Source organism: Micromys minutus, assembly GCF_963924665.1.
Source record: "Micromys minutus genome assembly, chromosome: 10".
Taxonomy (NCBI): domain Eukaryota; kingdom Metazoa; phylum Chordata; class Mammalia; order Rodentia; family Muridae; genus Micromys; species Micromys minutus.
Genome location: NC_137979.1, coordinates 26,809,851 through 26,834,492, shown reverse-complemented (window position 1 = coordinate 26,834,492; position 24,642 = coordinate 26,809,851). Strand labels below are relative to the sequence as shown.

General features: G+C 50.1%; 1 protein-coding gene across 2 annotated transcripts in view; it reads left to right on the top strand.

Moving 5' to 3' along the window:
- RPH3AL (rabphilin 3A like (without C2 domains)) overlaps positions 1–22,280 on the top strand; it is a 129,376-nt gene extending 107,096 nt beyond the window's left edge. For both annotated transcript variants that reach the window (XM_080924120.1, XM_080924121.1), the window contains exons 7-9: positions 18,290–18,403; positions 20,392–20,538; positions 21,401–22,280. In XM_080924120.1, the coding sequence (XP_080780246.1) occupies positions 18,290–18,403; positions 20,392–20,538; positions 21,401–21,435 (296 nt within the window). In that variant the 3' untranslated portion in view covers positions 21,436–22,280. The remainder of the gene's footprint in view (positions 1–18,289; positions 18,404–20,391; positions 20,539–21,400) is intronic.
- Positions 22,281–24,642: the final 2,362 nt, after the last annotated feature.

The following is a 24,642-nucleotide window of genomic DNA, read 5'->3' as shown; positions in this document are numbered from 1 at the left end:
CAGGTGAGGACCTGGCCTGTGGAGTCCTTATCTGTAATGGGGGGGGGGTGTCAAAGGGGAATGGCCCACTTAGGACACTGCCTCACAGGGATGTCATAGCCACTAAGCATGACTATCTTTCATCCTGTCCCTCTTTCTGGGCACATCCTTATCCCACAGTCTAAAGAAAGTCTGAGGTCTGTGATCTTAGAAACAGAAGCTAATGGGCCAGCAGATTCAGATGGTTGCCAGGAACGGCCATGAAGAGGCCTGCGGCAGTGTGAGCAACTGGGACCCGAGTGTCCACTGTACGGATCCTCACTACCCACCTGCTCCCAACCAGTGCATCCGCACACATCCACGGGCAAACACGCTCACACATGTTCAAATGCATGTAGATTGGCACATATGCTCACACACACACTCACCAGCAGACACACCTGTACCCGGGCTCCCGGCACCTCCTCAGCTGTGGAGGACTACACACTTGGAATCGGCAGGCGGCCTAGAGGCTCTCCTTCCGAGGTATTGAGGTGCAGAGCCCTCAGGCCTGTTGGAGCCATATGGTCCCTAAGTGACTTGATGCATGGGCAGCAAGGCAGGGAGGGACAGCTGCTGGTGTCATCTGTGGGACACGTGTACCCACACCAAGGGAGGCCACTGGGGTATGTAGAGCCAGGGTGGACAGAACTTGGAAGACGAGCTAGTGGCTGTGGCAAAGGAAAGCCAAAGAAAGAAGGGCAGCAGAGTCACGTCGGTGCAGAAACCTCAGGGCAGGGTCGGCTAGCAGAGCGGCAAAGAACCAGAGAGTGTGGGCTCTTCAACTGCCACTGCCTGGTGCTGAGCACCTTCTGTGTCCTCTCGAGTCTCTGCTTTCCAGCTGAGGGCAGTCCCCTGGCTGCCCCAGGTCTGACCATGTCCTCACAGGGCACAGCTCTGGCTACTTTACCCGTATGAGACTGGACAAGCTTGTGTGTGGGAACTATTCTTATCTAGGGACAGTCTTGAGCTACAGACTGTGATGAGGGGTCTTCCAATCACTCCCTACATGGCTGCTCATGAAGCCTCAAGGTCCATGGTAGCTCGGTCACACCTGCCTCAAGGAATCCTGGGAGCTGGCAGTCTGCTGATCCGGCCCCTGTGTAGCTGCTGGACTCTAGGGAGCTGAGTCCCTCAGTAGGCAGCTGTGAGAGCGTAGCGTGGTCCGCCTCCATGTTCAGTCCCCATAGTGTTTGCCAGCCCTGAAAGTGACTTCCCCTCTCTCGTTCTCACCCACCATCAGGTGCCCAGGGGCTCAGCAGCTAGCTATGCTCATAGCTGTGGTGGTTACCCAAGGCACGCTAATGCACACAGCTGTCCCTGCACTCAGGGGTCAGAGTAGCCATCGTTGAGAGTACAATGAGAGTACCATTCTTACAACACTGAGACATTCTGTGGCAGGACCACATCTGTCCTCAGCGGGCTAGTACCTTAGCACATAGCACTTGGGATAGCATAGAAGAGATGTTCCAAGGATATGTGAGCAAGTGGGGGAGCCATGTCCCTGATTCTGAGACTGCAAAGGAGGCTGTGTGGGAGGAAGGGCAGTGCCGGGGAGATCATTACATCAAAGGGCCTCTGGTCCATGAACTGCTAGATGGACCCAAGAGATGTTGGGTGGCTAGTAAAACCAGCTGCTCTCACAAGGAAGCTCTCTTCCGGCCCCGGGCCTTGAGGGACTCCAGGTCACTGTCCCTTCCTACCCAAAGTTCTTCCCACAGGCATGGAGCTGAGGCCAGCATCATCTCACCAAGCCTCTGCCTGTGACCCTCTTCCCCACCTTTGTCCCCTCCCCACCCCAAGGCTTGGGTTCTAGCATCTATGCCTCCCACCCTCTCCTACTCACATGCTAGCTCTCCCTCATTCTTCTTCTTGTGACCTGTTGGAAGTGTAGGGGTAAGCAATAGAGATATAGTATGAATGATTTTGTTTTTAATCTGTGTGTGGGCATATGTGTATGCTCTGTGTGTGTGTAGGTACACACATGCTAGGAAGGCTAGAGGTGTCACTTCGCGGTGGGTTCTCTCCTTCCACCTTTATGTGGGTCTGGGAGATTGAACTCAAGCCACCAGATCTGTGCAGCAAGTGCAATGGGACACCTCACTGGCCCCAAGCTATGAACTTTTCAATATACACAGGGATCTAGGAGTTAATTGATGTTTGCAAGATAGGCGCCTTCCCATCTTCCTCCACATTTCTCTTTATTAATTTTTAATAGTATAAGAACACAAGTTAAATAATTCAGCAAGGAATGAAAACCAGTAACCTCTTCTATTTGTCCTTACACTATAGCCCTTGACCAGATGCCCACTGAATTTAAGCATTTAGGTTTGCTTTGCAACAAAAATAAAGCAGACTTGTCTGCGGATCTGCTGCTTTTCCAATTGTGTGCGTGTGTGCATGTGTGCATGCGTATATGCGTGTGTGTGTGTGTGTGTGTGTGTGTGTGTTTTGAGACAGTCTCACTATGTGGCCCTGCTTGTCTAGAACTCTCTGTATAGACCAGGCTAGCCTTGAAGTCACAGAGATTCAGCTGCCTCTGTCTCAAATGACTGGGGCAGCTACACAGGGACCAGATGTGCCAGGCCTGTCAGGAAAATGCTGTGGGCTCCTTCCAGGTCGTTGGATCTAGACTGTACTTCACTTCAGTGGGCGAATAAAACCCCTGAACAGTGACTCAATCACGTTTTCGTTGCTCTCTATCGATGGACTTTAATGTTTCTGGATTTTTGCCTTGAAATATTCTTTAGACCGATAATCTGCAAACTGAAGATCCTGTGTCTGGGGGCAGGGGGTCAGACCATGTAATGACCTAGTCACACCTAGTCATTTTCACTGTGGCAGTCGGGCTATCCATCTTTGCTGCCTGCGATCCTGCTGATGGTTATAACCACGGCCCGTCAATAGGGAGGAAACACCAGCGTTTCTATGCCCACATCTCAGTAGGTCTTCCTGCATCTGTTATTTATTGATTTTAATTCAGATGTCCTATCTTTCCACATTGTTTGTTGAAGCCAGGCACGATGGCAAATGCTTTCATCATGTCACAGATGCCTCTGGTTCAGGAGCTGCTAGGCAGGGGTTCTCAACCTCATACCACTGGAAAGCACAGATACTTGCATTATGATTTATAACAGTAGCAAAACTACAGTTATGAAGTAGCAACAAAAATTATGTTATGGTTGGAGAGAGTCACTACAGCATAAGGAACTGTATTAAAGGGCCACAGGATCAGGAAGGTTGAGAACCACGGTATTAGAGGGCCCTAGCATTTGGGAAGTAGAGGCAGGATTTTGTATAAAGTTCTAGTGAGTTACAGACTAGCCTGAGTTACAGAGTAAGCCCCTGTCTTAGAACAGTAACAAAAGAAAACCATATCAACTAAGAAAGCCCCGAAGCCATGTCTAATTAAAATTCAAACCAACCATCTTTATCATCCAATCATGGCTGGTAGTTTGGCTTTGGTCAGTTACATTTTGTCTTGCTGGTGGGTGGGATACACCCAGGCCCTTGAGTGAGCCAACATCCTCTGCCTCTCACTGTGCTCCAGCCATTATTAGATGTTTTTATTTTAGGTTGATTTTATGTGTCTGGGTGTTTTGCCTGCATGTATATCTGTGTACTGTGACTGTGCCTGGTGCCTACAGAAGTGAGGTCAGGTGTTAGATCCCAAGTAACTGGAGTTACAGACAGTCGTAAGCCATCATGTGGGTGCTGGGAACTGAATCCACATCCTCTGACAGCAGCCAGTGCTCTTAACCATCTCTCTGACCCCCTTATTGTTTCTAATTGGCACAGAAAAAGCAAGAAATAAGAAGCTATTCTCTAGTGTTAGAAAAGAACAAAAGGAATCCACCCTCTTTGCGGTCGATGTGTACACCAAGAACTCAGCCAATTCTAACCTAAAGGCACCGGGATTAACAGAGAAATTTAGACAAAGCAATTTAGCTGGCCGGTGGTGGCACACACCTTTACTCCCAATACTCAGGAGGCAGAGACAGTCAGATCTCTGAGTTCAAGGCCAGCCTGATCTACAGCATAAGTCCCTGGACAGCAAGACCTACACAGAGAAACCCTGTCTTGAAAAACTAAAAAGAACAATCGATTTAAAAGATCAATAGTTTTAATCCAGACTGACTAATTGAAGGTAGAAATGGGAAGACCTATTTGTGATGGCAATAAAAATTTATTTCATGCCTGGAAGGCAACTTTAAATGAGAATTATAGGAACCAGCACAGGGAAAATTAAAGTCTCATTGTGTTAGTATGCTTGGGCTGCCGTGACAAAATGGCCCAAACTGGGTGGCTTGAGCTACAGAGATTGATTTATTCCAGGTCTGGCTGGTAGAGCAAGATCAAGGCGCTGGTAAGATATATCTGGTGAGGGCTCTGTGCAGTGAGTGGCCACCTTGTTCAGCGTGTGCATGTGAAGACAGCAGGTAGGAAGCGCTCTCTCTCTCTCTCTCTCTCTCTCTCTCTCTCTCTCTCTCTCTCTCTCTCTCTCTCTCTCTCTCTCTGCTCAGAACAGTACTCATTTGTTGAATCAAGACTCCACCATCCGGCTTCATGTAATTCTTCCAAACACCTGGAGCTTAGGGCCTCAACATGGATTAAGGTTGGGGACACAAACTTTCTCAACCCATAATACTTTATCAAAGGATAAAAAAATAAGTACTGGGCAGAAAAGCAGGTAAAAACTTCAGTCCTGCCCGGAGTGTGACAGTGCTGCCTTTAATGCCAGTGTTTGGGAGGCCTCTGTGAGTTCAAGGCCAGCCTGCTCTATGTAGCAAGTTCCAAACCAGCCAGGGCTGCACTGTCTGGAAAAGAAAAGAAAAAAAAAAAAACTTAATACTTCAATTTTTATAGTCATATATTAAGATCTGTCTGATTCCCTTTGTGTGTGGAGACAGACATACAGACAGAATGAATGACTCTGTGTGTGTGTGTGTGTGTGTGTGTGTGTGTGTGTGTGTGTGCAATATGATGTGGATGGGCCTGGAAAACTTCATACTAAGTGAAGGAAGTCAGAGTCAAAAGCTGCATGTTGTATGATCCCTTTCATAGAGAACATCTAGGCAGCCCCTAGACAGATGCATGTGCCAGGGACTGGGGGGGATGGGGAGGGGGAGAACCTGCCAGTGAGGACAGTCTATGTATTCTAAACTTGAACAGTGGTGGCGGTTGCCCAATGTTATGACTGTAGTGAGAACCACTATATCATATTCCTCCTAAAGAGTTAATTTTATGGGCTAAGAATCATGTCTCAGTTTAAAGGATCTTAGCATGGCTATAACAGAATATGCAAACCAATGAATGGATAGGAATTGAAGCACAGTCGTCTCAAGAACGGATGGCCGCTGAACGTAGGCATTTTTCAACTCGGTGCGAAAAGGCATTTGATTTAATAACCACAGCCAGTGTGCTTCTGTTTCCGTGTGCGTCCAGGAACACATTATAATCCTAAATGCTAAGAATAAAACAAGGAGCTAGGTGGTGTGGCCTGTGCCTTTAACTCCTAGGTACTCAGGAGGCTGTGGCAAGGGGATCATTTGAGCATAGAGTTCAAGGCCAGCCTGAGCATCACAGTGAAACCCTGTCTCCAAACCGGTCAGCCCATCATTGAAAACATTAAAGATGAAGGAGGTTCAGCCCTGCCCACTGGGTTCCTAAGGAGAGCTGTGGGCCAGGTAGGCTGACCTTCTCAGTTTGCTCCATTTTTGTTCTTTTCTGGGCCTTAGGTACTGGTTTATGACAAGGAGCCAGTTCATGACCCCAGGGAGGCTCATCCACAGCGAGACACTGGCTCTTGCCTCAGGAGGCTTCAAGGAACAGCCTGGACTAGGGCAGCCTCAGGGTTGGGTAAGGCCAGCCTTGTATGCCACCTAGTTTCAAGTGCCAAACCAATACTGGGGGGCTCATGGATCATGGACCCCTTATCAGGGCCTACCCCTTGTTCCCCACTCACAGGGCATATATACCCTCTACCTCTCCATCCCCTTAGAGATGGCAGACATCAGAAAGGTGAGGGCTTGGTGCAGCTGTATCTGCCTCAGGCTCTCTGAAGCTCAGAGGCTAATATGTCCCCTCTCTACAAAGCCTAGGTCACAGCCTTACCTCAGTCCTCTGCCACCTCCGCCCTCCTGTCCTGGTCCTCCTGAGCTGGGCATTTCTTCCTAGATGATACACTCGTTACCTTCAAGATCTGCCCCAGAAAGTACTTCAGGGTTTTGGAATTGCTGCCCTGTGGAAGCAAGCATTGGGGTTCCATTGGGGTGAGCTGTCTGGCTCGGCTGCTCTAAAGAGGTTTATCAGAGGTGGCCCTTACCGAGTTATTCCCCAGCTGGTCTAGCCTCCCGCATGGGGCCAGCACCTTCTGGAGAAGCCAAGTCATTGGAGCTGCACTGGCCGGTCCGGGGCACCCTGTGATTCATGGTCATTATCTCATTTGAAGCTCAGGGCAGCTGCAGACGGTGAAATTGACTCTTGGTGATGGATGAGATGGGAAAGCTGCCCGAGGTCACGTAGGCTGCCAGCTGCACCGAGGGCTGTGGGCACGGGCTCTTCCTCATGAGTGTAGCACATGGCGAAGCCCCTGCCTCCTTCAGCACATAGCTGGCTTGGCCCTGTCCAGCGGTTCAGAGGACTTTTCAAGTGAGGGGGGTTGTTGCCACGCTGCTGAAGAGGGGAGGTCCTGTGGCAAAGGAGGGGTAGCCGGAGATTGTCTGTCTGTCTGTCTGTACCCTTGGCTCCCTCTGCCTGCTGGGAAGCCTGCACCAGGCCAAGTCTGCATGGCTCCTGTTAGGCCCCATATCTATCATCAGCACAGTCCCTCATTTCTGCTCAGAGCACCCTTTTAGCATCCACCAGGAGACATAACGGATGGCCCAGCCGTCTTCTAATCAATCACCATCCAGCCACAGAACTGAGCACTTTGTATCTGACAGGGGAATGAGCTCCCTGTCAGGGAGGGCATTCAAGTGGAAGCTGGACATTACAGTGGAGGCTCTTCTGCATCAGAAACTGGGATGGGCTACTAGTGTGTTTATTGTTCACCCCCCCACCCCATGTGAGCACCAGTCGTGGGGTGGGAGGTAACTGTGGCCTGAGGCTGGGAAAGCCACAAGGCCCGTGTAGACTTTGAACCTGTGACCTCTGTCTTGTTAGCACAGAGCGGCAGCCGACTGAGCTAATAAGCAGGTTCCGTAGCCACTGATTTTCCATGGAGCACATATGCCACTTCCTGACTTCTTAACATGGCAAGCTATTTATCCCCGCCAATCCATTCGTGCTTAATGAGCCTCAGTTGTGGATCGTAAAATGTTTTATTTTCAGACAGGATTGCTCACTGCCCAGAGCCAGCTGTTGCTATGCTTCTTCTCCCTTCTCTGTTCCTGAGAAATTAGCACACACACACACACACACACACACACACATCACACATACACATCACACACACATCACACATACACATCACACACACAGGCACACACACACAGGCACACATACACATCACACACACACAGCACACACACACACATTACACACACACACACATGCACACACACACACACACATCACACATACACATCACACACACATCACACATACACAGGCACACATACACATCACACACACACGGCACACACACATTATACTCACACACACACACAGCACACACACATGCACACACAGCACACACACACACATTACACACACACACATGCACACACACAGCACACTCACAGCACACACACATGCACACACACATCACACACATGCACACACAGGCACACACACAGCACACACACATGCACACACACATCACACACACACATACACACACACAGCACACACACATACATTACACATTACCTCCTTGGACTCTGAATTGTTCGTTTTTGTCACATCAGCTGGTCCTGGTACCTGAGTCCCCACAACACTGAGAGTCCCCGGGAGGATGTGTTGGGGGCTGGGACCCTGTCTGTAGCAAACGAAAGGGGACAAGGCAGAGCAGGAGGGTGCCCATGTTAGGAAGGAGGATGCTTCCTGTCCTTGGAGACTGAGATTCAGCCTATATTATAGGTCATAATCTGGTGAAGCAGGTGACCCGACCTGGCTGACTGCTTAAAGTTCACTGTCAATTTTTTTTTAACTGCCAAGAACCCTCACTCTGAAAAGAAAATGGAGTTCTGTCTTCTCTCTTAAAAATCAGAAGATCTTCCAATAACGCCCTCTCAGACAGCAGCAGCAGCTTCCCGTTTCGCTGCTGGGGTGTTCTCTGGTTTGCCACAGTCCCCAGCCTTCCCTATTGTCTCTCACAGTCTTTCAGGGTTGCTCTAGATGATTGCTAAGGAGGGAGATCTGGGGTGCAACTCAATGGTCAAATGCTTACCCTGCACACACCAGTCCCAAGCCTCTGTTCACACACCACAGAGGAAAAGCAAAACAAGTTCTTCTGGTGTCTGTGTCTCTGTGAAAAGAAAGAACACAGAAGAACAATACAGAGGCACTTGTTGCAAGAAAAATGAACAGACATCCTGGGGCTCCTCATGTTGGCCACATAGCTCACTGTAGTGGAAGCCAGGGCCCTGGCTGTGTCACATGTGTGAGTCCCTACACATGGCCCTTACCCATAGTGGCCCTGTGCCTAGCTGTGAGCAGTGAGAAGACCACACAACCACAGCCCTGGCCTTCCAGTTGGGCTCCCCCGCTAGCCTGAAGACACAGCTCTGGGAAAGCCTTGTGGGATGATTCTTTCCCACGAGGATGAGGGGGGAGGGGCTGGAACAGAGTCACTTCCCTCCCAGTTATCCTATCCTGGGGTTCAAGAACCCCTTCAGAGGAAGGAGCCCTAACACAAGATTTCGAACAGGCAGAAGAACAATGTGCAGATGGTTCAGGGAGGCCAGCTACACAGCAAAGACCAGCCTGTCTCTGTCAGAGCACACATGTGTGTGTGCATACGCGCGCGCACACACACACACATACACACACACATTCTCCCCACCCCCGCTCTGCCTCCAAAGCCTAATCAGATCACCCAGCTCCACCCCACACTGTGCTAAGTGCTTCAGAACACGCTGTCTTGCAGTCGCATTCCCAACCTCACCGACATCCGTGCCATGCCCCATCTCTGCTCATTTTACTTGGTGCAGGAGCTTTATGGTCTGGAGACGCTATGGAAGGTAACCAGGTTTTTTTGGTTTTGTTTTGTTTTCATGTAAAGATAGTTGAAGCCACCAAACGTACACAAGGGCACACAGACCAAGAAGGACCAATTTGAGAGAGGACAGAGAGTCAGTGTGAGCCACCTGAGAAGGCACCGTTGGTCCCACACGCAACTCCAAGTCTTTGACCCTGACCTTCATAGAGCAGGGCCGCCACCTGGGTAAAGAAAATACCTGCAGAAAGTCATAGTTTGTCTGGGCTGTGGGAGGACTTGGAGGCTAGGCAAGAGGCACTGTGTGTGGGGGGATACGGGGAATGGTGGTGCTGTGGTTCTCAAGCCCACTGTGGCTGCCTTTTCACCAGACCCAGCAAAGGACCCTTAGCCTTTGTCCTGTGCAAGTAGGAGGGACAGAGGGGTCGCACCCCTCCTTTGCTGTGGTATCCACCAGCCTCCAGCGACAGTTGCTGCAGATTCAGGGTTTGCATATGGTGTGGGGTCTGTGTGGGACTCGGTGTATCTGGAACGTTATGAACTGATTACCCAACTCCTTCCCGGAGCATGACAGAGAAGAGGGCCTACAAGGGAAGAGCCAGACTATCCGCCTTGATTGTCACTGGAGCGGGATGCTACACTTGCCTATTTACAAAAAGGGACGAAGGGTACAGAGTCCAAATAGTGTGTGGAGTAGTCTCAGCACAGAGGGGACAGGAAATGCCTGCAGTGTTCCAAAAACCTGCAGCACTCAAGATTAGCAGCCTTTGTATCTCTGAATGGCCATGGCTGTGGTTCTGCTTTAAAAGGAAAGCCCATGAATGTGGCCTCAACCAGCCTTTGAGCCCTTGGTTATGCTGAACAGCCATCTCAAAACAGGAGCCTTAAACAGAGAAGCCCACTCCACACCTCCCCATTCCCAAAGAAGCCCCTGCCTGTCCCAATGTCTGTACTGGCTTAGAAATTGATTTCCCAGAGCAGAAGGCCCTCATTAGCCACACCACAAAGGTTCAGGGCATGGCTGTCACCTCTAATTTGCCCAAACCCAATGACAGCCTCAGGGGATTAGCCAATTCCCTATGCAAGGTGAGGTCTTAGAGGTGCTTTACCCTCCTGGAAGCCAAGGGGGCAGCTCTCGGCCCCTGGGGCCCCGCTGGGCTGAGCTTTCTGTACACACTACCGCATAACCCTCTGCAGCTGCTCGCCCGCCTTGCTGGTTAAACCTACAACTTCATCCCACACACTCTGGACTGAACGGCCTTTGGGAATGGGAATGAAGTAAGTGGATCTGGACCTCCCACCCTGCCCGGTTCCAATATAATCCTGGGGGTGAGGGTGCTATATACAGCTCCCCTCCTGGACAGCCTGTGCCTGCCAGGGCAAGGTTGACATTGCAGAAGGTCCCCAGCTGGTTCCTCACTCCTCCCAGGAGCACGGCAGAGACAAGGGCCCTCAGAGCCAGGCAGCCCGGCAGCTCATCCTCTTCCTCGTCTCTGAGCACAGACACCCTGGGTCTGAGGCTCCTCTAGATGGAAAACTATGACAGCGAAACTTGGAGACTCTGAGACAGATTATAGACAGAAACAGCAGCCCAGGTGGATGCCCAACACATGGGGGACCAGAAGAAAGACAAAGGGACATCACAAGGAAGGAGAGCACACCTGTTTTCCCAGCTCTTAGGAAACCAAGGCAGGAGGATTTTAAGTAGCCCAAGCCACATCCCCAAGATCCAGATTTCATTATCCTTATCTTTATCCCAGGGGGTGGGGTCAGGCGGAGGTCAGAGGACAACTGGCAGGAGTGGGTTCTCTTTTTCTCAGACCGTCAGGTTTGTAGCAAGCACCTTTAATCTACTGAGCCATCTTACCAGCCTCAAGAAGACAATTTTCAAAGCAAAGTATCTATGAAAGAGGCACGCCTTCAAGTCGGGAGGAAGCTAAGGCTCATGTCACCTGCCAGACAAGGAGAGCAGAACAGACAGACAGGTTTGTGTCTGCCAGAGAAGCCAGAGCCGCCATGTGTGGTCTAACAATACAGAGCATACCCAACGCAGCTCACCAAGTCTCCCCCAGGGGCTTTACCCAAACACTGATCCTCCAAAGAGCCCGTGGCCCAGCTGTGGCAATGCCTGGCTTTGTACTTTTGTACCTGCTTTAATAGTGTTTATTTGTAAATCTCTCCTCTTCCAGGAAGCCCTCTCTGAGCTCTCTCCCTGGAACACTGTCTCTCTCACACTCTCATACTCTACCCTGCTCTGTATATCCTGTTCTCTCTCGGGGAGCACTTCTTGACATCTGTCCTCCTCCTCCCCAGAGCTCCTCATTTGTGGTCAGAGGACCAGAGGGTTTTCACACCGGCAACCACATCTCTATTGATCTGTGGATTTGTCTTCATTAGCTGGTGCCTCCTATCTGTCTGTGAGCCCGAAGGAGAGAGAAAATTAAAATCGATGTTCATGAATAAGCCAGCACTGGGGCCCCTCCTAGCCCCAGACCTGACTTGTCAATCAGTACTGTGCTTCCCTGGTACCTCTTCCAGCCTGGGGCATCCTCAGAGCCTCAGGGGCAGCTTTGAAGGGTGTCAGGGAAGGAAAGCACCAGTTCCTGTGGCTGTCCCTGGTTACACACTAGGACAAGTTGGAAGAATACCATGACTCCTGTCACCTGGTCCCAGGGAAGGACAGGCAGACACTGAGCCTTTTCTGACTGCCAGTATGCCCATTCCTGAGGGGACAGGTTCCCCCAGCCTTGGGCCATCCTCTTTCCTGGCTGGAGCCCTAGGGACAAACCAGAGGAAGAGGCCACTGCTCTCCTCCCCCACCCCTAAGAGCAGCATCCTTCCCTCCGGCTGTTCATCCCAAATCCATGACAACTTCCCACCCTTCACCCCAGTGCCTGCCCAGGCTGAGACCATCTGAGTGTCCTTCCAGGGAGGGATATGAGAGGTGCCTGGCTGGGGCTCTGCTGTCACCTGTCCTGGTGACCTGGGAAGCTACCTACCCCCTCACTGCCCTGCACATCTCAGAGCACAGTTAGCAAGTGGCTTTATCTGGAGCCAGGCAGGTTTGGAAGAAAATAGATTTGGGTCACAAGGTGGCCTTCCCCTGGGTAGCTCCAGGCAGGGTAAGGAGGCCAAAGCAGGAAAAACAGGAAGTGGAGGCAGCCAGGTGGGTGGGCTCTCTCTGTTCCTGGGGCAGAGAACTCTGGGCAGTAGAAACAAATTGAAGAGATTCCTGGGCATTTCGTTGAACTCTGAATTTTAAAAAAATCTTACCAGCTTGTATAGTGTTTGGTCTTTTCCCCTGCTGGATCTCATCTTGCTGTGATTTTTCTGGCTCTTTCTTCCTCCTTCCTGTTCATTTCACAGATGAGACAAATTGAGGCCTAGGCTGTGGTATTTGCCCAGAGGCATCCAAAACAGAACCAGGGTTCAAGCCAAGGCAGTGGGCATGTGTGAGCCTCTCTAATGCCAGGGCCCCTGTGGAGAGAGGAATGCATCAGCTGCCTGGAGAGGAGAGTTTTCCTGAGAGTTTAGAGTCATTAGGTGAGACAGGAGTGTGAATGCCATATATGCACTGGGCAAGGAGAGCAACGATCGCAGCCAAAGATGGACACGGGTTTGAATGACGACCCAGCCTCTAGTCATGCTCTGAGAGCGCCCACCTCTCTTCTCAGCCTAGGAAACATGGCTAGAGCAACCACACTCCCTTAGAAGAGTCAGCCTCCTCTGTGATGTGGGCTGGGCCCGGAGCATAGAAACATGCCCCATGCTGGAAGACACGATCCCATAATGTATGTCCCCATTCTTCGTTGAGTGCTCACAGCCACTAGAGAAGAAACCATCATTCACCCACAGCTCCACTGAGCACAGATAGGTAAAGAAAACAGTCTAAGGGTGCACACCTGGGAAATGGCACCAACCCAAGTCTGTGCCTCAGGGGAACCTTATCACCATCACCCCACCTGCTGCCACCCAAAGAGGGACACACACACCATACACCTATTCCTGAGGATGAGAGCTAAGCTGTCCTGAGAGCCAACTGCATCTGTGCTGGTCTGGTCTGGTGGCCCAGGAGAGTTCACTGGGGTTCCTTTGCCCTCCCCAAGGCCTAACTGTCTTTCCTTTACATTAAAAATATTTTTTTGTTGTTTTTAGTATGCAAAATTTCCTACCATCTGCTGCTTCTTGGCAGGATGTTGGAAATATCTCTCTACTTCCCTAACTCCCATAGCTTCAGAAGACTTTGGGTTCCTTGGAGCTGAGCAGCCATCGCTCCCTGGGGTCCCTCCCAAGCTCACAGCCTGCTGCTATCTTTGCACTGGGCAAGTGGATATGACATGGCTTGGGCTGGGAAGACGGTTTCCTGACTTTTCAATCAGACAGGGACATCAGCAGCTTGTCCAATACTGAGCTGACCTCACACTAAGTCTACATGGGTAGCTGCTGGGTCAGTCTCTTGGGTTTTGCCATGAAGCTTGAAGAGGTACCTAGAGTCATGGAGAGAGGTGATGGTTAAGCAGAGCCTGGAGACAGGTCCCCAGACCCTAGTCCTCATCCCTGTCTCCTGAGCCATCCCAGCTAGGCCGGCAGCTGCCACATGTGTCCTGTGAAGCATTCAAGGGAGATTTTCCAAAAGGGAAGAGTTCCCACCCCACCCCCAACCCGCCTCATGTACCAAAACTCAAGAGTTTCCATGGTGACAGTCAAATTGCAAATCCATCCAAGAATGAACTAGAGAGGGGAAGAAAAAATCCTGCCCATCCCCAGAGAAACAGGCCAGAGTAGCTCTAAGCTACCCAGCCACTGCTGAGGTTGAGATCCCAGCATGATGGGAAAAATCTCAGAAAGATCAGGCCCTCCAACAAGTGGACCAGGAAGTCAGGCTGCCAGCTGTGAAGAAAACATAGAGGGGAGGCTCCCCCTCCTACTTTTTGGTGGAGCCCTATGAGTCTGGGTAAGAATGCCTCTTCTCCTACAGGCTCTCAGACCGGGGTCTCCCAGGGTTTTCCTACCTCTGTTTAAAAGCCAAAGTGTAGGCAGAAAACAAGCACTCGCTTCCTGACCCATCACAGATGCTGCCTCCAGACTAGCAGCTTGCAGAGGATGGAAGAGCAAAGGCCAAAGGTTTAGGAGCCTAAAAGCTCCATTTAGACCCTGGAAGATTTCTAGTCCTTATCACTGTTCTGAGGGAAAGCAACCCTGGCAACTTGACCCAGGTCTGGGGCTTACGGGGTCAGGCGAAAGAAAGGCAGCTTCTGCAACTTGGTGACATACTCCCAAGGCCCATGTGACATGCAGCCTCCTCTCTTTCTTTTCCCCAGTGACTGTAAGTGGCCACCTGCTAGCCGACACTGCCTTCTTTTGCTTTAAAGAACAGATTGGAAATGGGATTTGAGTCTTCAGCACACAGCTCTGCTATGGCCGAGCCCCAGCTTAAATCCCTGGGCATGAGGCTGGGCAGATGGTTCAGACAGCAGTGTGTGTGCTGCACAAGCGTGAGCACCGGGCTCTCTCCCCAGCACCCTTGTGAAAAGCTGACATGGTGGTGCAACACTGAAAACCTAGCACTGGGTGTGGGTGACGGGCAGGTCCGGGGCTTGCTGGTCCGACAGTCTGGCTGAACTGACAAGCTCCTGGCCACTGAGTCTCAAAAAAGATGTAGCGATAGAGGAATACATCCAACAGCAACCTCAGGCTTCTGTGTATGCACAGCATATACATGCACATGCACATACATACACATGCATGCACATTCACACACACACACACACACACACACACACACACACACACACACACACACACACACTATCCAAACCTGGCCCAGCTTAAAATTCTGGGTACACACAGGACAGTGTGTCTGAAAGAAGTGAGTACTTTTCATCTAGTCCCTGCTCTGTGATCCCACTGTGAGATTGTCACCAGAAGCAGGTCCTCCTTTTCCATGGCTGAACCATTGGACTCTGTCACAGGAGACAAGTCAAATGACAGTAGCTGAAGGAAACTTTCCGGGATTTGTTTCTGTGATTTCTTTTTGCCCTTGTACATCGCAGGCATCCTTGGCGACCAGGTGATAAAGAACCCAACCCTCACTCCAAGGCTGTGCTGTTTTGAAAAGATTACAGCTCTCCATAAACCCTGTCTAGGAATTTGAATCTCCCAGGTGTCCTCTTGGGACATGTACAATAGATGACAAAATGCAAGGGGTCACACCATAACCAACTCCTGGGACATCTGACCCTACTGTCCCTGCCCCTTGGCATTTGTTCAGTAGCATCAAGAGATGCAGGTGTTACTGAGCATCTCAGAGCCCTGTGCCAACCCTAGTTCCTAACTGCCCAAGTCCCCAGATCAGCCACAGGAAGATGGAATATTCCAGATCAGGAAACACTGATAGATCATCCTGAACATCTCTGCCAGAGAAATGGAGAGACCAAGGTGGAGGCTAGTCACCAACTCCTCATGGGGACTGTCCTACCCCTATTAGCATTAACTAGCTGCCATCCTGTGTTCCTGTGTTGCCCCAGTGGGGGGTGGCATGGAAAGCTACTTTATCCAGGTGTCTTAACAGGCAGCTCCACTTCCTGCCCATCACCTCCCACCTCCTGTGTCTGAGGACCCAAGGGGTTAGTGTTTAGTCAGCTGGGCAATGAGTCAAAAATGACGTAAGTGTTTGTAACAGTGATGCCTATAGGGTCTGGCCTCCATGGATTCACGTTCAGCCCAGACCTGAAAAAGGAACTAAAAAAGCAAGTCAGGTCCTTACCTACAATTCTCATGAACCAGGAAGGGCACATAAACCCATCCCTCTTCTTCTTGGTTCTGTGTGATCAACAACCAAGTCAGGAGTCTTGACAGTGGCATATGGGGGGGCGGGGGGACCAAAGACAAGAGGCTGAAGCACAGGAAGAAAAGCCAGGGACAGACACAGTCATCGCTCAGAAACAGGAAGTGCACCCAACAGGGGTGTGGGTACGGCTGGGCTCGCTAGATGATGGGAGCCTTTCAAGGAATCTGTGTCAGCTGGAACACCCTGGCCGTGATGGAGCAGTCATCCTGGTGGGATGAGGGGCAGTCTTGGAGGGAGGGAGGGTGTCTAATGCTCATGGTAAGGAGGCAACAGATGCAACTTCTATTGAAGGGGCTAATGAGGGAACCCAACTGGTGGGTGCTTGCCTGGCATGTACAAAGACCTGGATCTGAGCCCTAGCATCACAAAACTAGGCATGATGTGGGCTGGAGAGATGGCTCCATGTTAAGCCTGCATAGTGCTCTTGTAGAGGACCCAAGACCACCTCAGGTGGCTCACAACATCCCATAACTCCAGCTTCAGGTGGATCCAATGACTGACCTTCATGGGTACCTGCACACACATGCATATAACCAAAATGATGTGCACACACACACACACACACACACACACACACACACATTAAAAATCTTCAAACAGAAATCTAGGCATACTCACATTCCCAGCATGCAAGTGGTAGAGGCAGGTGGATTAAAAATTCAATCAATCATCCTTGGTTACACAGCTATTCAGTCTCAAAAATAAAAAAAAAAATCCGCTTTGGTGGTAAAACTAACAGGGCATGAAAACCAAACCAAGGCCAGCACTATAACATTATCAAACCTTCATGAAGCTCCCACTATGTGCTGGTTTCTTGGCTTTGAAGAGCCCAGAGCCAAGACTCTTAAGGTTGAGGTGTTTAGCCAGCTCCAACTTTAGCTCCTTGTTTTTGTGACCACAGTCTCTCAGCCAGAAGCTGGCATAAGCTAAGACATAAAGACTTGCTAGAAAGTTCTGGATCCAGGATACCAGGTGGAAACCGATTTCTCCCACCTCTACCTACAATCCATTTCCCTAAGAGATCAGCCCTTCCTCTGGTTGGTGCCTCACTTGAGGAGCATGGCGCTCAGCTGGACCCTGGTTACCAGCCTTGATGGAGTGTTTCGTTTTGCTCTCATCTTCCCCCACTGGGACCTCTGGCTCCCGAGTTGGGTGGAGGGTGCACACGCTGAAAGCCTAGTCACCCACCACAAAGCCAGGGTTCTGAACCCCCTGCCCTGTGACACATCAAGTCAGTCACCCCTCAGAGAGCTGGTTAGCTTTGACCCCACATCTACTTATTTTCTTTATAATAAGTTTAGTTACGCGCTATGTAAATTAATCAAGAGAGTCAGAAAAGAGGCCAGAGCTGTTTCATTAAAACTAAGATTTCATAAAAGCCTTGAAGGAGCAACTTGCCTTTTTTTATTTTTTTTTTTTAAATCTATTGAATTAGGCGTGGGCAGGCCAACTGCAAAAAGCAGAAGGAAGATGTGAAAAGGAAAAAAAATCTAGCCTTTTTTTTTCTGCTCTTGGTTCTATTTCCCAGGGTCTTTAGTCTCCACTGATAAGAACATGAGCCAGAGCCACAGGTCATGGTGCAGGTTGGGCCACATGGGCCCTTCTCAGGAAGCACCCGGACCTGCCTCAGAAGGTTGGCACACGGATGTACATCCCTGCTTAAAATTAAAATAGAACGTTTGAAGGATGAATATATATCCTGTATTATGACGCCCACGGGCGATGAACCAGCCAAATATGGTGTCGAGTGCAGAAAAGAGGGTGTTCACTGAGAGCTCCCTCTGAGCCCTTGCTCCTCACAGTTCATGACACCCCACTGTGCGCGGCTGACCCAGGCTGGCTCCCTACCAGGCTCCTGATGAGAGTTAAGTGGTTAGGAACTTGGCCAGTCTTCCAGTGTCTACCAACTCCATTGACTGCCATGGTATGCCCCAGACCCCTGCCTATGAGATTCCCTACCGTTCTGAAGCTTTTGTGAGTCCAGTTTCTTCTCCATGAAACCATGGCCTGGGTGTTCAGTGTGGCCAAATGGAGGCCTCAGAGTCCCTGTGCCTACATCAGAGTTGGTCATCCATTCCTACCATTCCTTAGCAGGTGGCTAGGAAGAAGGACCCCTGGCTCTTCCCTTGTTGCTCATGTCCCAGACAAAAGGGCTAACGGAAGTTCTGGGCCACGTGGTGGTGGCAGGAAGGAGGCCTGCCCTCCTCCACTCTGCCCACGCAGGAAAATAATCATGCCTTCCTCTGTTCTACCTGTTCCAGTGGTTTCCAGTGACAGTGACACTGACTCAGAGCTCAGCTCCTCCAGCCTGGAGGACAGACCTGTGCCCTCTAGGGTTAAGGACACAAAACGTGACAAGCCTAGAGAGGACTCAGGTAAGTGTGGAGAAATCTGCTGTTTGTTTCTAGAGCCTGAGGTGCTGATGGAAAGAAACCCAAAATGGCTTTTTTTTTTTTTTTTTTTTTTTTTTGGTTTCTTTGGTGGTAGCTTCTCCACTGGTATCTGCAGTGTCCCTAGAAGGGAGTGGGGCCCAGAGGCTCAGCAGAACCAGAGAGTCCAGTCTTCTCTGTATGTAAGGGGTAAGGCAGGGCTGGCAGGGCTGTTCCCTTTGCATGCTCTTCCTAGGAAATGCCCTGGCCAGCATTGCTCAGTTCACCTTGTGAACGACAAAGAGATACGGAGATTAAGTGCAGTTCCCTGGACCACTGTCCTTCTGCCATGCGGCTGCAGTGAGGTCCCTGGCTTATGCATTGCCTCCTGACTGGTGCTGCCTCCTCAACACAAATGAGGTGGAGCAGGCCATCTCCAAAATCCCTTCTCAGGTTCAGCCCATTTTCTACTCTTGACATGGGTTGACCTGGGCAATGAGGTAGGAGCGGAGAGAAGAAAATGGGAGGTTTTTTGGTTTTTTTTTTTTTTTTTTTTGTTTTTGTTTTTGTTTTTTGTTTTGTTTTTTTTCCCCATCCCTTTAAACTTAAGAATGGTCTTCTGAGAAAAGCACCCACTTCTCTTATGTCCTCCTGGGTCAGAGCTGGGACCTTCAAAGGCAGTTCGGGGAGGCTGATGTTAGTGTGTCCTAAACTGAAATGGAATGCCTTGAGGTACTGTCCCGGAGCTAGGATCATGACTGGAATCCTTGTTGGGAATGAAAGTTTGGGCTAAGCCAGAAGTGCCAAATGCCTAGCATGCACACCACATACCATCTCTCCATCCTGTGCCATGGCAGACATTACTAGTTGCTTATGGTGCTCTTTCCCACAGAGCCCTGATGCACCTTCAGAATCCTCCTTAATAATTTCCCAAGTGGTAAAAACTAATCCTGGACTTGGCACCAGGATCCCCAAGAGGTTCCATTAGCAAAATGTATAAATTGTCTATCAACCTCGGTTTCAGGTTAAGCTTCCTCCTCCTCTTCCTCCATGATAGCTCCAGCCCCTTCCCCTTCATACCAACCCTCAGCTGGGTAGGACCATCCTGAATAAGGTATAGGTTTGATGGTGCTGCGCTCATACATGTATGCCTTATGATCTCCTCTCTCCAGTTAGTGCTTCCTTCTGGAGGCCATGGCACATGTGTAAAGGCCATGGGACAACTTATGGGAGTCGGTTCTCTTCTTCCACCACGTGGGCCCGGGGATCAAGCCTGGAGTGTCCGGCTTGTTGGCAAGCACCGTTTTTTAATCCACTAAGCCACTTCCCCAGCCCCCTCATGCTTGCTTAGAAACCGCATGGCATTCCCCTATTTCCCATCTCCCTCGAGGTCTGACCCCTCCCCTCCAGCTTCATCACTTAAACACAAAACCACAAAGATGCATGTAGAGGATGTAAGTGTCGTTAGTAGTTGGAGGTGGCATCTAAATACCGTCACTCCCTCTTGCCAAGTTACCGGACACATATGCTCCTTCTCACCCCTTTCTCTGTGAAGGTGGGAAAAGCTACTAATTGCCCGTTTTCTCGTCAGTAATTTGTAAGTTAGGGGAAGGACCTGTTCTGTTGCTCTAGTGTCAGTTAGCAGAGAGTAGAGGTCTGGCTCCAACAGGCAAGCATGTGGGTGGGGGCTGATTGGCAGACAGTCCATTTTTTAAAAAAACATTTATTTCATGCATGTGAGTACATTGTCACTATCTTCAGACACACCAGAAGAGGGCATCAAATCCCATTACAGATGATTGTGAGCCACCATGTAGTTGATGGGAATTGAACTCAGGACCTCTGGAAGAGCAGTGTTCTTAACCACTGAGCCACCTCTCCAACCCCGGGCAGTCCATTTTTACCACCCACAATTCCAGAAGAGATTTGACCCCCTTTTTGCTAGGCTGCGCTTAGTACATCTCCATTCCCATTCACACATGGTCTCCTTGCAGGTGGCAGTATGGAGTCACCCAGGATGGGGCCTGCCCGCCCGCCCAGCCACCTTTCTGGCAGCCAGAGCAGCTTAGGCAGTGAGGCTGGGGCAGGTGCTGCCGATTCACAGAGAGGCACTCCACCCCGGCCTGAGCCCAGGGCATCCGGTGAGTACTGCCGTGGCTCTGTTTGTCCCCTCCTTCATCCTCCAGTGGCCAGTGACATTTCAGTTCATGTTTACTGAGCTCCATGCCAGGCAGTGGGGAACAAAGGTCAGCCAGACCAAGCTCGGCCAGCTCTGACCAGAGGGACTCAGAATGGCGCCATCTCTGCTCATGTGTCACCCGTCCATCTTCTCTTGCTCCTAACAACTGCGGGCAGTCCTCACTGGGAATAGCGGAGTCAGGTCTCTCTATCTCTCAGAACCCTGCTCCATGGCCGAGCAAGCCAGTGCCAGCCTGAATCCAGGGAGGGAGATTCGGGGTTGTGTGAGTCCACCACCTCCAAGAGCGGCTTTCTGGGAACTTTGGTGTTCCCGTGGGATAGGTGTCGTAAGCAATGCTCTTACCTGCCTGGTGCTCACTGGCCCAGCACAGGAGCATCATGACATGGGGCGTTTCTCATTCACAAACCAGAAAAGGCACCGACTCCTTTAAAGACCAGCCCCAGCTAGTCTGGGCAACCCTGGCCGGAGGCCCACAGACACATACATGAAACAGCATCTGATGTGCCCTTCGAGCAGCTTGTGTACACCCCATTACCCATCCCATTCCCGTTCCACAGGTCACGGGAAGGAGACAACGGTAGTCAGGACTGGGGAGTGGACTCTCTACAGCCTCAAGATGCATTCTAGTCCCATCCGTGTGCATTTGTGCACACGGAACCTATGCAGTGCTAGAGTGCTCAGGCAGCCATGGGTACAGGAAGACCCTGCCTTGTCCCATCTATTTTATCCCAAAGCTGGGCTGTCACTAGGAAGAAAGCCACCTCCACTTACTACTCAGTGGTCTTTTTCTCTCTCTTCCAAAGGCAAAAGACATACATGGACAACTCCCCGCTACTGAGGTGGCCAGCTGACATCCCTAGGCTAAGGCAGACTCTCTGAAGGAAGATCCAGAGAGAGACAACAGGGCCGGCCTACCGGAGCCCCTCTGAAGTTTCTTGAGGCCTTCAAGCTCCCTGATACCTTGACCTCCAACTTAACAAGCCAGTGTTTGGGGACTGAGCGTGCTTGCCCCCCACCCTGTAGTGCCTTATCTACTATCTCACTCAGCACCCCACCTTTATTTATTGCCCCTCCCCCATCCTAGTCACATCACGATTTTCTCGGGTCGTAGGTTGGGCTGGGAACGCTTTCCTATATGCACTGAAGTTTGGGTGAGACCACACAGGGCTTTCTTTGTACTAATGATGAGAACCCTCAGTGTGACCTTGCAGAGCTGAGCACCCACCCCTTCCCTCTTCCCTCAACTGTTGGAGGCCAGAGCAGGGTCCTATTTGCCCCAAGGCTAGTCCAGGAGCTGAGTTAAATCCAGCTTTGAGGTTTCCCCCCAAGTCCCCTATTAGCCTCTGGGTTTTTGTTCCACCCTGAAACACAGCTTCCCCTAAGACATTAAAACACTTTTTGTTCTTCAGTGAAAAACAAAACTCCGGCCCAGCCAGGGTGTTTCAAATTCTAAAACCAGAGAAATCATAAAAAATACACAAAATACAGATGCTTCTGGAAAACCCCTCCCTGGGGTGGAGGTGGGGAGGTGTCCTATACCCCTTCTTCCCTGAATCCAATTTCATCCCTCCCCACCCTTCCTTCATTTTTGGAAGACTTTCTCTCCAAGGCCACCACCATTAGCCTTTCGCCTATTGCTGCCGGCAGAAGACAAACTTAGCATTTCCCTGCGACATTATAATTGTCAGCACTGACATAATAAACATGAGGATTTTCACTGCGTCTCTCTCATTCAAAGACCACAGTCCCCAAATCTGACCTGTCCTGGAATAGCCGTGGATAGAGCAAAATAGCACAGATTCACTTCTAAAGCCTGAGTAAGAGAAACCAGTCAGTTCAGCATCTCGATGCACCTCCCAACCCTAACACTAAAGCGAGCCCAGCTATACAAAACCACTAATCAAAACAGGCCCCAAATAGACATCGACTTCTGGCTACGTATGGTAGAATGGGCACAAGAATCGTTTCTTCTGTCCCCTCACCAGCACATGAAGGAATGAAAGCGGATTAAACTTCAAAGACAAAGGGGTAGGAGGGGATGAGAGCTATTTGGAGAACTAAAAAGATGGGACAGGAAGTTCATTGTCAGCCCTAACTTCCCAAGAGTCAGGTGGGAGAAACTGATCACAAACCTACCCACTCATTTCTCTGCATCTTTCTCTAGAAAACTCAGAACTTGGAGGGACCCAGAAGTTCACCAAGGGTCTCAAAAGTACTTTGATGGGTGCTCATTTTTTGTTTTTTTTGTTTCGTTTTTTGGTTTTGTTTTAAGAATTTGGCCACAGGACCTGTGGTTGTAGCTCAGTGGTAAAGTGCTTACCTAGTGTGTGGGAGGCGTTCAACCCCCAACACTACAAAAACAATGGAGAGCCAGCCCTGGCCTCAACCCCTTCGTGAACTTCCCCATACCTACCCCATGGACTCCTGACCCACATGGCTTGGTCATTTGTCCTTCCCTAACCCTGGTAACAGGTTCAACTACTAGCCAGAGTTGAACTAGAAATGTAGCTTAAGAGAGCCAAGCACAGACAGAGGCTGGAAACCTACAAGGGTCAGAAAACAGCCATTTGCTGACAGCAAGGCCTATTCTCCACCCTCCCTCGCCCAAAGCAAGACACTTGAGTTTCTCTGGCGAACCAACGATGAATCCTGGCATTAAGGGGTCTCCAGACAGAGAGTCTCCACTCAATCCAGTGCAGAGAGCAGCCAGCCAACCTTGGTTTTCACATGTTGGGAACAGGCAGAGGCACCCAAAGCCTGGCTAAATACAAAACCCTAGAGCATCCAGCTCATACGAGGGAAAACCTAGATCCTCTGAAGATAGTACTTCAAGAAACAAGAAAAAGCAGGAGCCCAGAGGCAAGCATCCCTTGAGTTACCAAAAATGGAAAACTCGTGGCAACAACAATACGTTTTAGAAAAGTTAATGTTCTTCAACATTAAAAATATTAAAATATCAGAGGGACTGGAAAGAGGATTTGGTCACTGCTATACCACAAGAACAGGGACACCAGTTTGATCTCCAGAATCCATGTGAAATAGCTAAGCACAGTAGCATTGTAACCCCAGAGCGGGGCGGCAGAGACAGGCACATCCCTAAGGCTTGCCAGCACCTGCCAGCCCAGCCTACTGACCGAACCTCAGACCAAATGAGAGACCCGAGCTCAAAAAACAAAATGAATACATAAGGATCAATACTCCTGAAATTGGCTTCTGTGTAATAAGGTAAATTTTAGAACGTAAAATAGAGAACAGAAGATGAGGAGGAGATATTCTCCCCGGAAACAGAACACACACACACACACACACACACACACACAAAACAGAAGTGTAAAAGTCCTGGGTATGGAGCCCAGCTGGTAGAAATCCAGGTCTGCCCCTAGCTGCATCAAATTAGGTATGGGGAGTACACACCTATAACCCTACCTCTTGGGATGCAGAGGCAGGAAGATGTTCAAGCTCATCTTTAGCTACATAGTAAGTTCGAGACCAGCCCGGGCTATATGAGACCGTCTCACAGTGGGGGCATGGTAGGAATAAAAGGGACTAACTCCAGCAATATAGAAGGTCCAACTTCCAGCTAAGGGAACTTTCAAGACAAAAACAAACAAACAAACAAAAAACCCAAACAAACAAAAAAAGGATGGAAGTGTTGAGAAGACCCTCAGCATTAGGGGCTGGAAGGATGGCTCCCCAATTCAGAGCACTTGTGGCTTTTATAGAGGACCGGAGTTTGGTTCCCAGCACCCTTGTCTAGCAGCTCACAATCTTCAGTTCCAGGGAATTGAAGCCACTGTGAACAGCCTCATGCAATGAGGCATACACACATAAATAAAAGTCAATCAAAGAAAAACCATAGAGGTTTTTGACTCAAGGATTCTGAGTTTTCCTAGCTGGCCGAGGAAGTTGGTGGCAGGGAGCCTTGGCTACCTCTGCACAGCAGGTTGACTGCAGAGGAGCCCTCAGTTCAAAAGGCTAGAAGGAATGTTTTCGTCACTGGGAGATGGTGAGGAACTGGAGTGATTGCTCAGCACCTCCTGTTCTT